This window comes from Hyla sarda, chromosome 4 (assembly GCF_029499605.1).
Source record: "Hyla sarda isolate aHylSar1 chromosome 4, aHylSar1.hap1, whole genome shotgun sequence".
Lineage (NCBI taxonomy): Eukaryota > Metazoa > Chordata > Amphibia > Anura > Hylidae > Hyla > Hyla sarda.
Window position 1 is genome coordinate 406,996,887 of NC_079192.1, and position 13,338 is coordinate 407,010,224.

The following is a 13,338-nucleotide window of genomic DNA, read 5'->3' on the forward strand; positions in this document are numbered from 1 at the left end:
CAATTTTGGTGTTGTAAATGTAGAAAAATGTCATTGTAACTTTTGGAACGCGACAAACGGGGACAAGACAAAAATTTGGGATATTGAAAAAAATAAAATACAAATAAATTAACAAACAAATAAAATATTGGGAGAGGTTTTAGTATATATATATATATATATATATATATATATATATATATATATATATACACACACACATTTACTTATATTTATAAACATTTTGTTCCAGGAGGGAGCTGCAACAGCCCAGCCATTTTTATTGTTGTAAAAAATAAATAAATATATATACAGACACACCGTATTTATCGGCGTATAACACGCATTTTTTAGGCTAAATTTTTTTAGCCTAAAGTCTATCTGCGTGTTATACGCCGATAAGCCGCTGCAGTTTTAATTCAATGAACTGCAGCTGCTTTTGCAGGTCCAGAGACCTGCTGTCGCTGCCAGATTCTCTGCCCCTGCCTATCCTGGGGTCCAGAGACTGCCGGCGCCACTGCCCCATTGCCTCCGCCATCCCCGGTTTTTCTGACCCCGCAGAATCCCCCCAGGAAAGGCAGGGGGAGAGAGGCCGTCGCTGCTCGCTTCTCTCCCCCTGCCTTTCCTGGGGTCTAGAGCCCTGCTGCCGCCACTTCTCTCCCCCTGGCTACCGGCGCTGCTGCCCCATTGCCTCCCCCATTCCCGGTTTTATAATGACCTGTTGCCGGGGTCGGGTCCACGCTGCTTCTGGCTCCGGTGTGGCATCTCCTGCGTCGTTGCTTTGCGCTGAGCAATGACGAGTGACGTCGCATTGAAGACGCAGCAACGACGCAGGAGATGCCACACTGGAGCCAGAAGCAGCGCGGACCCGACCCCGGCAACAGGTCATTATAACACCGGGGATGGGGGAGGCAATGGGGCAGCAGCGCCAACAATGGGGAAGCGGCGCCGATAGCCAGGAGGAGAGAAGCGGGCAGCGACAGCCTCTCTCCCCCTGCCTTTCCTGGGGGCTTCTGCGGGTCAGAAACAGTGTATCAGGGTATACACATGCACACACACGCAACCTCATTTTACCAAGGATCCTTGGTAAAATGAGGGTGCGTGTTATAGGCTGGTGCGTGGTATACCCCGATAAATACGGTATATATACACACACATAAATGTTGGCACCCCTGAAATTTTTCAAGAAAAGGATTGCAGTAAAACATGTTTTGCTATACACATGTTTATTCCCTTTGTGTGTATTGGAACTAAACCAAAAAAGGGAGGAAAAAAAGCAAATTGGACATAATGTCACCAAACTCCACAAATGGGCTGGAAAAAATTATTGGCACCCTTTCAAAATTGTGGAAAAATAAGATTGTTTCAAGCATGTGATGCTTCTTTAAACTCACCTGGGGCAAGTAACAGGTGTGGGCAATATAAAAATCACACCTGAAAACAGCTAAAAAGGAGAGAAGTTCACTTAGTCTTTGTATTGTGTGTCTGTGTGTGTGCCACACTAAGCATGGACAACAGAAAGAGGAGAAGAGAACTGTCTGAGGACTTGAGAATCAAAATCGTGGAAAAATATCAACAATCTCCAAGTTACAAGTCCATCTCCAGAGATCTAGATTTGCCTTTGTCCACAATGCACAACATTATTAAGAAGTTTGCAACCCATGGCACTGTAGCTAATCTCCCTGGGCGTGGACGGAAGAGAAAAATTGATGAAAGGTGTCAACGCAGGATAGTCCGGATGGTGGATAAGCAGCCCCAAACAAGTTCCAAAGATATTCAAGCTGTCCTGCAGGCTCAGGGAGCATCAGTGTCAGCGCGAACTATCAGTCAACATTTAAATGAAATGAAACACTATGGCAGGAGACCTAGGAGGACCCCACTATGGAGGAGACCCAGGAGGACCCCACTGCTGACACAGAGACATAAAAAAGCAAGACTACATTTTGCCAAAATGAACTTGAGTAACCAAAATCCTTCTGAGAAAACGTCTTATGGACAGATGAGACCAAGATGGAACTTTTTGGTAAAGCACATCATTCTACTATTTGCCGAAAACGGAATGAGGCCTACAAAGAAAAGAACACAGTACCTACAGTGAAATATGGTGGAGTCTCAATGATGTTTTGGGTTGTTTTGCTGCCTCTGGCACTGGGGGCCTTGAATGTGTACAAGGCATCATGAAATCTGAGGATCACCAACGGATTTTGGGTCATATTGTACAGGCGTTTGTGTCAGAAAGCTGGGTTTGCGTCCGAGATCTTGGGTCTTCCAGCAGGACAATGACCCCAAACATACGTCAAAAAGCCCCCAGAAATGGATGGCAACAAAGCGCTGGAGAGTTCTGAAGTGGCAGCAATGAGTCCAGATCTAAATCCCATTGATCACCTGTGGAGAGATCTTAAAATTGCTGTTGGGAAAAGGCGCCTTCCAATAAGAGACCTGGAGCAGTTTGTAAAGGAAGAGTGGTCCAACATTCCGGCTGAGAGGTGTAAGAAGCTTATTGATGGTTATAGGAAGCCACTGATTTCAGTTATTTTTTCCAAAGGGTGTGCAACCAAATATTAAGTTAAGGGTGCCAATCATTTTGTCCAGCCCATTTTTGTAGTTTGGTGACATTATGTCCAATTTGCTTTTTTTCCTCCTTTTTTGGTTTAGTTCCAATACACACAAAGGGAATAAACATGTGTATAGCAAAACATGTGTTACTGCAATCCTTCTCTGTGAGAAATACTTCATTTTCTTGAAAAATTTCAGGGGTGCCAACATTTACGGCCATGACTGTATGTATGCTAAACTTTAGTTTAGAAATAAAAGAAAAAAATTGTTTACATCATAAAACATAAAAATAATAACAATATTATGATCATTATTCGAGTGATGTTTTAGTATATATCTAGACAGATTTCCTACTCAGTACCAGGAAGGAGCTGCAACAGCCCAGACAATTTTATTGTTGTAAATTGTAACTTGACAAAACAGGACTAGACAAAAAAAAATTGGATATTTTTAAAAGGGAAAACTATATATATACATATACACACATATATATATATATATATATATATATATATATATATATAAAGCTGCAGTCAACCCCAGTACAAAAGGGAGATTATCTAGACTGCCTCAAGCTGCAACAACTTGAAATTAAGGACTATTGTTCCTCCCCAAAGAAAAAAAAGACAACAAATCTGGTGAGGGTTTATAGGAGGGCGGCCTCGCACCTACAAGACCAGGCAAACGGGGGCTGACTCAGAGGAACGTGGCTCAGAGAGTAGAATACAGGACACGCATGCTGTCGCCTGCTCATACGCTCTCCAGGAAATGTCTCAGATCATATAGGTCTCATAGGAACTAGTTAAAAAAAGGTGTAAGGGAAATGATTATTCCCACTCAGAAATAAGACCTTGACTGATTAAAAGTACATAAACATAAATGAATTAATTAAAATAGTATAATAATTAGTCTAATTAAATCACTCTACTGCATGATGCACAATTGAGCCGGACCTTGGCCTCCATAGCTCCGTATACTTACACTGGGAGGGCCCGTGAAGCACCTCACAGTTCGGACAGTGGTAGAGGTCGATATCTGCCGCCTGATGCTCCTCAACTTTTACACAGCTGTGGGGAAAGAAATTGGAAAGTTCAGTAAATCGGAATGTGGAAAAAATGTTGGCCAATTTTTATAACATTTCTAAGTATTAAATAGTAAAGACTGGTACTGGAATGAAACAAAAGACATAGAAGAAAATGTGATCGTGAACCCCAGCAATAAGGAGTCCAAACAAAATGGAAGGACTCGTACCGAGTTATCACCACAGATCACCCTCTAATAGGTGACAGTAACATGGAAGCATAGAGTCCAATCTAGAAGAAAGTCTCCTGCCGAATTCTGTCCACCAAAGTAAGGCTGGCCAATCTGCCAATATGAGAGAGAGAGGGAGAGAGGGAGAGAGGGAGGGAGGGAGAGGGAGAGAGAGAGAGAGAGAGAGAGAGAGAGAGAGAGAGAGAGAGAGAGAGAGAGAAAGAGAGAGAGAGAGAGAGATATGAGAGAGAGAGAATATGTGAGAGAGAGAGAGATAGAGAGAGATATGAGAGAGAGAGAATATGTGAGAGAGAATATGTGAGAGAGAGAGAGAGAGAGAGAATATGTGAGAGAGAATATGTGAGAGAGAGAGAGAATATGTGAGAGCGAGAGAGAATATGTGAGAGAGAGAATATGTGAGAGAGAATATGTGAGAGCGAGAGAGAATGTGAGAGAGAGAGAGAATATGTGAGAGCGAGAGAGAATGTGAGAGAGAGAATATGTGAGAGAGAGAGAATATGTGAGAGAGAGAGAATATGTGAGAGAGAGAGAATATGTGAGAGAGAGAGAGAGAGAATATGTGAGAGAGAATATGTGAGAGAGAGAGAGAGAGAGAGAGAATATGTGAGAGCGAGTGAGAATATGTGAGAGAGAATATGTGAGAGAGAGAGAGAATATGTGAGAGAGAGAGAATATGCAGATGGAAGGAGGTTTTCACTCAAAATCTCACGATACATGGCCCCATTCATTCTTTCCTTTACATGAATCAGTCGTCCTGGTCACTTAGCAGAAAAACAGCCCCAAAGCATGATGTATCCACCCCCATGCTTCACAGTAGGTATGGTGTTCTTTGGATACAACTTAGCATTCTTTCTCTTCCGAACACTACGAGTTGAGTTTTTACAAAAAAGTTTCATCTGACCATATGACCTTCTCCCAATACTCTTCTGGATCATCCATATGCTCTCTAGCAAACTTCAGACGGGCCCAGACATGTACTGGCTTAAGCAGGGGGACACGTCTGGCACTGCATGATTTGAGTCCCTGGCAGCATAGTGTGTTACTGATGGTAGCCTTTGTTACTTTGGTCCCAGCTCTCTGCAGGTCATTCACTAGGTCCCCCCTGGGTGGTTCTGGGATTTCTGCTCACAGTTCTTGTGATCATTTTGACACCACGGGGTGAGATCTTTCGTGGAGCCCCAGATCAGGGGAGATTATCAGTGGTCTTGTATGTCTTTTATTTTCTAATAATTGCTCCCACAGTGGATTTCTTTACACCAAGCTGCTTGCCTATTGCAGATTCAATCTTCCCAGCCTGGTGCAGGTCTACAATTTTGTTTCTGGTGTCCTTCGACAGCTCTTTGGTCTTGGCCATAGTGGAGTTTGGAGTGTGACTGTTTGAGGTTGTGAACAGGTGTCTTATACTGATAACAAGTTCAAACAGGAGCCATTAATAAAAGTTACAGGTCTGTGAGAGCCAGAAATCTTGCTTGTCTGTAGGTGACCATAATTTGCAAATAAATTCTTTAAAAATCAGTCAATGTAATTTTATGGATATTTTTTCTCATTATGTCTCTCATAGTTGAGGTATACCTATGATGAAAATTACAGGCCTCTCTCATCTTTTTAAGTGGGAGAACTTGCACAATTGGTGGCTGACTAAATACTTTTTTTGCCCCACTGTATATGTATAGATATATATAGATAGATAGATAGAAAGAGAGAGAGAGAGAGAGAGAGAGAGAGAGAGAGAGAGAGAGAATATGAGCTAAAGGGATCATATGAGAAAGAGAGAGAGCATAAGAGCGAAAGAGAGATAATGTGAGCGAAAGGGATAATGAGCGAGGGAAAGAGATCGGCCCCTATATATATATATATACAGTGACCCCCCGACCTACGATGGCCCCGACATATGATCAAATCGACATACGATGGCCTCTCAGAGGCCATCGCATGTCGATGTCAGCATCGACATACGATGCTTTTTTATGTCGGGGCCATCGCATTAAGTGCTATCCGGCAGCGCAAAATGCTTAAGCTACTACCGGATAGCAGCTTAATGTTCCCCGTGTGGTGCGGTAAGTATTACTTACCCCTCCACGATGCTCCGGGGTGCCCTCCGGGTCCAGCGCTGGTCTTCCGGTGTCTTATCGGCCCTCTCCGATGACGTCAATACGCTGCTGCGCACGTCATCCAATAGGAATGGCTACGCAGGCCCAGTAAGGCCTTGCGGAAGACAGCAGAGGACCGGAGAAGACAGCGGAGGACCGGAGAAGACCAGGAGAACCCAGCGGAGGCCCGGAGTCACCATCGGGAGCGGTGGGGACACCATTGCGAGCGGCGGGGACAGGTGAGTACAGCTTCCTATACTTTACATTGCACGAATCCCTCAACATACAATGGATTCGACAAATGATGGCTCGTTTGGAACGAATTACCATCGTATGTTGAGGGACCACTGTATAATATAAATATAAATAAATATATATATATATATATATATATATATATATATATATATATAAAGCTCGCCAGGCTTGAGGGTGAGCTTATTCCGCAGATCTGTGCTCTGTACCTACAAGTTAACGCGTATTACAGTAGTAAACTGATTGGTAAAAGACGGAGCTCACTCTTGGAACAATCCAGCCATGACATAACAACCAGGACAAAGTGATTGAAGGCTGGAAGACATATTCATCGATAAAAACATCCCAGGTACCGGCTACACGCTGGGCCGGTGACAGGCTCTATCTCCGCTTCACACAGCGCATTTTAAACCTCTGACATAACGTGAAGCAGCAGCTGTTTCCAGAGTGCGGCATAAAATTGTCTGGTGACGGAGCTGCCATCGCCTGGATGATGAGAAAATGATACAGGAACAACATGCAACCCATAAGGGGGGGATAAGAAGATGCCAAGAGGACACAGATGAGGGACATCCCTACATATCAAGCTTGATATACAGATTCTGAGGCTCAGGAAGCATTCTGCTGCTCGCTCTATTACAATGCTAATTTTTAGACTGAGAAAAGAGTGAAAGCAAGCAAGCAAAAGAGCGAACAAGAGCATGCATGAGTGAGAAAGCAAGAGAGCAAAAGAGCGAACAAGAGCATGCATGAGTGAGAAAGCAAGAGAGCAAAAGAGCAAACAAGAGCATGCATGAGTGAGAAAGCAAGAGAGCAAAAGAGCAAACAAGAGCATGCATGAGTGAGAAAGCAAGAGAGCAAAAGAGCGAACAAGAGCATGCATGAGTGAGAAAGCAAGAGCAAAAGAGCAAACAAGAGCATGCATGAGTGAGAAAGCAAGAGAGCAAAAGAGCAAACAAGAGCATGCATGAGTGAGAAAGCAAGAGAGCAAAAGAGCGAACAAGAGCATGCATGAGTGAGAAAGCAAGAGAGCAAAAGAGCGAACAAGAGCATGCATGAGTGAGAAAGCAAGAGAGCAAAAGAGCGAACAAGAGCATGCATGAGTGAGAAAGCAAGAGAGCAAAAGAGCAAACAAGAGCATGCATGAGTGAGAAAGCAAGAGAGCAAAAGAGCGAACAAGAGCATGCATGAGTGAGAAAGCAAGAGAGCAAAAGAGCGAACAAGAGCATGCATGAGTGAGAAAGCAAGAGTGCAAAAGAGCGTACAAGAGCATGCATGAGTGAGAAAGCAAAAGAGCGTACAAGAGCATGCATGAGTGAGAAAGCAAAAGAGCAAACAAGAGCATGCATGAGTGAGAAAGCAAGAGAGCAAAAGAGCAAACAAGAGCATGCATGAGTGAGAAAGCAAGAGAGCAAAAGAGCGAACAAGAGCATGCATGAGTGAGAAAGCAAGAGAGCAAAAGAGCGAACAAGAGCATGCATGAGTGAGAAAGCAAGAGAGCAAAAGAGCGAACAAGAGCATGCATGAGTGAGAAAGCAAGAGAGCAAAAGAGCAAACAAGAGCATGCATGAGTGAGAAAGCAAGAGTGCAAAAGAGTGAAGAGCATGCATGAGTGAGAAAGCAAGAGAGCAAAAGAGCGTACAAGAGCATGCATGAGTGAGAAAGCAAGAGAGCAAAAGAGCAAACAAGAGCATGCATGAGTGAGAAAGCAAGAGAGCAAAAGAGCAAACAAGAGCATGCATGAGTGAGAAAGCAAGAGAGCAAAAGAGCGAACAAGAGCATGCATGAGTGAGAAAGCAAGAGAGCAAAAGAGCAAACAAGAGCATGCATGAGTGAGAAAGCAAGAGTTCAAAAGAGCGAACAAGAGCATGAATGAGTGAGAAAGCAAGAGAGCAAGAGCGAACAAGAGCATGCATGAGTGAGAAAGCAAGAGAGCAAAAGAGCGTACAAGAGCATGCATGAGTGAGAAAGCAAGAGAGCAAAAGAGCAAACAAGAGCATGCATGAGTGAGAAAGCAAGAGAGCAAAAGAGCGTACAAGAGCATGCATGAGTGAGAAAGCAAGAGAGCAAAAGAGCAAACAAGAGCATGCATGAGTGAGAAAGCAAGAGAGCGAACAAGAGCAAACAAGAGCATGCATGAGTGAGAAAGCAAGAGAGCAAAAGAGCGTACAAGAGCATGCATGAGTGAGAAAGCAAGAGAGCAAAAGAGCAAACAAGAGCATGCATGAGTGAGAAAGGACAAGAGCAAGAGAGAGCACACGAGAGCAAGAGAGAGCACACGAGAGCAAGAGAGAAAGAGAGCAAGAGAGAGAAAAAGAGAGCAAGAGAGAGCGCACCAGAGAAAGTGTACCAGAGTAAAAAGAGAAAGCATACACGCACAAGAGAGAGCGCATACAGGAGCAAGAGCAAGCAAAAAAATACAGAAGCATATATACAAAAGGTAAGAAAGCATATGAGAGAGGGCCAAAGAGGTAATACGAGAGAGCGCCTGGCACGGCTTTATCCCTCCCCCATAAAAACATTTGCACACTTGGCAGAGATGTCAGAAGGAATAGCCGTCACCTGAACAAGCACTTATCTAATGTGTATGGTCGCCAATGTTCGTTGGTTAGAGATAGAAGACAACTTTGTATAATATACAGCTGTATACCCTGTCATACATCCACATCCTCCTACTGCTCTGTAGTCATTTAAACTGTATTTCTGATTATATTCATGAAATGATTCAGATAAAACGGGCCATACATTACTATCCTAAAACGGGCCATACATTACTATACTAAAACGTGTCATACATTACTATACTAAAACGGGCCATACATTACTATACTAAAACGGGCCCTACATTACTATACTAAAACGGGCCCTACATTACTATACTAAAACGTGTCATACATTACTATACTAAAACGGGCCATACATTACTATACTAAAACGTGTCATACATTACTATACTAAAACGGGCCATACATTACTATACTAAAACGGGCCACACATTACTATACTAAAACGTGTCATACATTACTATACTAAAACGGGCCATACATTACTATCCTAAAACGGGCCATACATTACTATACTAAAACGGGCCATACATTACTATCCTAAAACGGGCCATACATTACTATACTAAAACGTGTCATACATTACTATACTAAAACGGGCCCTACATTACTATACTAAAACGTGTCATACATTACTATACTAAAACGTGTCATACATTACTATACTAAAACGGGCCATACATTACTATACTAAAACGTGCCATACATTACTATACTAAAACGGGCCATACATTACTGTACTGTACTAAAACGGCCCATACATTACAGTACTGTACTAAAACGGCCCATACATTACTATACTAAAACGGGCCATACATTACTATACTAAAACGGGCCCTACATTACTATTACTATACTAAAACGGGCCATACATTACTATACTAAAACGTGCCATACATTACTATACTAAAACGGGCCATACATTACTGTACTGTACTAAAACAGGCCATACATTACTGTACTGTACTAAAACGGCCCATACATTACTATACTAAAACGGGCCATACATTACTATACTAAAACGGGCCATACATTACTGTACTGTACTAAAACAGGCCATACATTACTATACTAAAACAGGCCATACATTACTATACTAAAACGGGCCATACATTACCATACTAAAACGGGCCATACATTACTATACTAAAACGGGCCATACATTACTATACTAAAACGGGCCCTACATTACTATACTAAAACGGGCCATACATTACTATACTAAAACGGGCCATACATTACTATACTAAAACGGGCCATACATTACTATACTAAAACGGACCCTACATTACTATACTAAAACGTGTCATACATTACTATACTAAAACGGGCCATACATTACTATCCTAAAACGGGCCATACATTACTATACTAAAACGTGTCATACATTACTATACTAAAACGGGCCATACATTACTATACTAAAACGGGCCATACATTACTATACTAAAACGGGCCATACATTACTATACTAAAACGGGCCATACATTACTATACTAAAACGTGCCATACATTACTATACTAAAACGGGCCATACATTACTATACTAAAACGGGCCATACATTACTATACTAAAACGGGCCATACATTACTATACTAAAACGGGCCATACATTACTATACTAAAACGGGCCATACATTACTATACTAAAACGGGCCACACATTACTATACTAAAACGGGCCATACATTACTATACTAAAACGGGCCACACATTACTATACTAAAACGGGCCACACATTACTATCCTAAAACGGGCCATACATTACTATCCTAAAACGGGCCATACATTACTATACTAAAACGGGCCCTACATTACTATTACTATACTAAAACGGGCCATACATTACTATACTAAAACGGGCCATACATTACTATACTAAAACGGGCCCTACATTACTATTACTATACTAAAACGGGCCACACATTACTATACTAAAACGGGCCATACATTACTATACTAAAACGGGCCACACATTACCATACTAAAACGGGCCACACATTACTATACTAAAACGGGCCATACATTACTATACTAAAACGGGCCCTACATTACTATACTAAAACGGGCCATACATTACTATACTAAAACGGGCCATACATTACTATACTAAAACGGGCCATACATTACTATACTAAAACGGACCCTACATTACTATACTAAAACGTGTCATACATTACTATACTAAAACGGGCCATACATTACTATCCTAAAACGGGCCATACATTACTATACTAAAACGTGTCATACATTACTATACTAAAACGGGCCATACATTACTATACTAAAACGGGCCATACATTACTATACTAAAACGGGCCATACATTACTATACTAAAACGGGCCATACATTACTATACTAAAACGTGCCATACATTACTATACTAAAACGGGCCATACATTACTATACTAAAACGGGCCATACATTACTATACTAAAACGGGCCATACATTACTATACTAAAACGGGCCATACATTACTATACTAAAACGGGCCATACATTACTATACTAAAACGGGCCATACATTACTATACTAAAACGGGCCACACATTACTATACTAAAACGGGCCATACATTACTATACTAAAACGGGCCACACATTACTATACTAAAACGGGCCACACATTACTATCCTAAAACGGGCCATACATTACTATCCTAAAACGGGCCATACATTACTATACTAAAACGGGCCCTACATTACTATTACTATACTAAAACGGGCCATACATTACTATACTAAAACGGGCCATACATTACTATACTAAAACGGGCCCTACATTACTATTACTATACTAAAACGGGCCACACATTACTATACTAAAACGGGCCATACATTACTATACTAAAACGGGCCACACATTACTATACTAAAACGGGCCACACATTACTATACTAAAACGGGCCACACATTACTATCCTAAAACGGGCCATACATTACTATCCTAAAACGGGCCATACATTACTATACTAAAACGGGCCATACATTACTATACTAAAACGTGTCATACATTACTATACTAAAACGGGCCATACATTACTATACTAAAACGGGCCATACATTACTATCCTAAAACGGGCCATACATTACTATCCTAAAACGGGCCATACATTACTATACTAAAACGGGCCATACATTACTATACTAAAACGGGCCATACATTACTGTACTGTACTAAAACAGGCCATACATTACTATTACTATACTAAAACGGGCCCTACATTACTATCCTAAAACGGGCCATACATTACTATACTAAAACGGGCCATACATTACTGTACTGTACTAAAACAGGCCATACATTACTGTACTGTACTAAAACGGGCCATACATTACTATACTAAAACGGGCCATACATTACTATACTAAAACGGGCCATACATTACTATACTAAAACGGGCCATACATTTTTATATCCAGTATATGGAAAAAATGTATAAAACATTAAAAAACATATGGCAATTTTACCCAATATTATGGACTAATAACCTGCCAGAAAGTGGAATATCAAGCGGCGAATAAAAAAAACATAAAATGATTTATTTTTTCTATCGACCCCCTGAACTTTAATACGGCATAAAATGAATTCACAGAACATTTATTTCCCGGTAAAAATAGCAACAAAATGGTGAAGATGCAGCCAAAGGGGAAGCTGCTGCCTCAGTGATCTGACTATAGAGCTGTAAAGGAGAGCGCGGCGGCTTTGATCTTAATTACAGGAAACAGGCCGCACAACGTAATGAGGGCAATTCCCACTAAAAGGGATAAAAATAAGAAAAAAAAACTGCAGACAGAAAATTGTATCAGTGAAGGCCCCCCGGCTGTGCGGACTGTGGGGGGCAGAACAATTAGAAGATCACTGCGCTCAAATGTATGTGAAGAGCGGTCCTGGGGCGTGATCCCATGATCGGGTGAGGGTCACGTTTAGAGATCGCTTGTCCGTCGGCGGGGACGATCGGCGTGGGCGGGCCACAGTATGAAGATCGCTGCTAAGTGATCTTCAACTGTGGCCCTCAAAAAGTTGCACAACTACAACTCCCAGCCAAAAGCTGCTTGGAGTTGTAGTTTTGCAACATCTGGAGGGACACAGATTGGAGACCACTGTGCAATGGTCTCCAAACTGTGGACCTCCTGATGTTGCAAAACTACAACTCTCAGCATGCCCAGACAGTCCAAACATGCCGGGAGTAGTAGTTTTGCAACATCTGGAGAGGCACAGTTTGGAGACCACTATATGACCTGCAAAACCACACACATAACCTGTTGTTTTTGGATGGAAGCAGCCATTTTGGTTTTTATCCTGACCAGTGAATCATCATCATCTAGCACCAACCTTTAGGACTACCTGCCCCAACAGCTTGAGGTATCCAATGCCCCTTTAAAAGACCTACCCTTCCCCGCGGCTGGCAGACCGTGTGAATTCTCAAGAAAAGTCACAGACCGCTGCGTTTCTTCCACGTCTGCTGGACGCTCCAGAATAGCGAGGAGCACGGTTCCTGCCAGGTGCGCGCCGTTTCCACAGCTATTCGCTTCCAATTTTTTTTTTTTTTTTTTTCTCCATCTAAAGACGTTAAAGTCTTTTCACAACTGGAGTTAAAATAGTCAGGAAAATCAATAAAAA

The 13,338-nt window shown here is 42.0% G+C and overlaps 1 protein-coding gene across 1 annotated transcript in view; it reads right to left on the reverse strand.

The window, feature by feature from the left end:
* KDM7A (lysine demethylase 7A) overlaps positions 1-13,338 on the reverse strand; it is a 94,196-nt gene that overhangs the window by 53,127 nt on the left and 27,731 nt on the right. Inside the window, exon 2 of the mRNA XM_056517547.1 lies at positions 3,517-3,602. Within this exon, the coding sequence (XP_056373522.1) occupies positions 3,517-3,602 (86 nt within the window). The remainder of the gene's footprint in view (positions 1-3,516; positions 3,603-13,338) is intronic.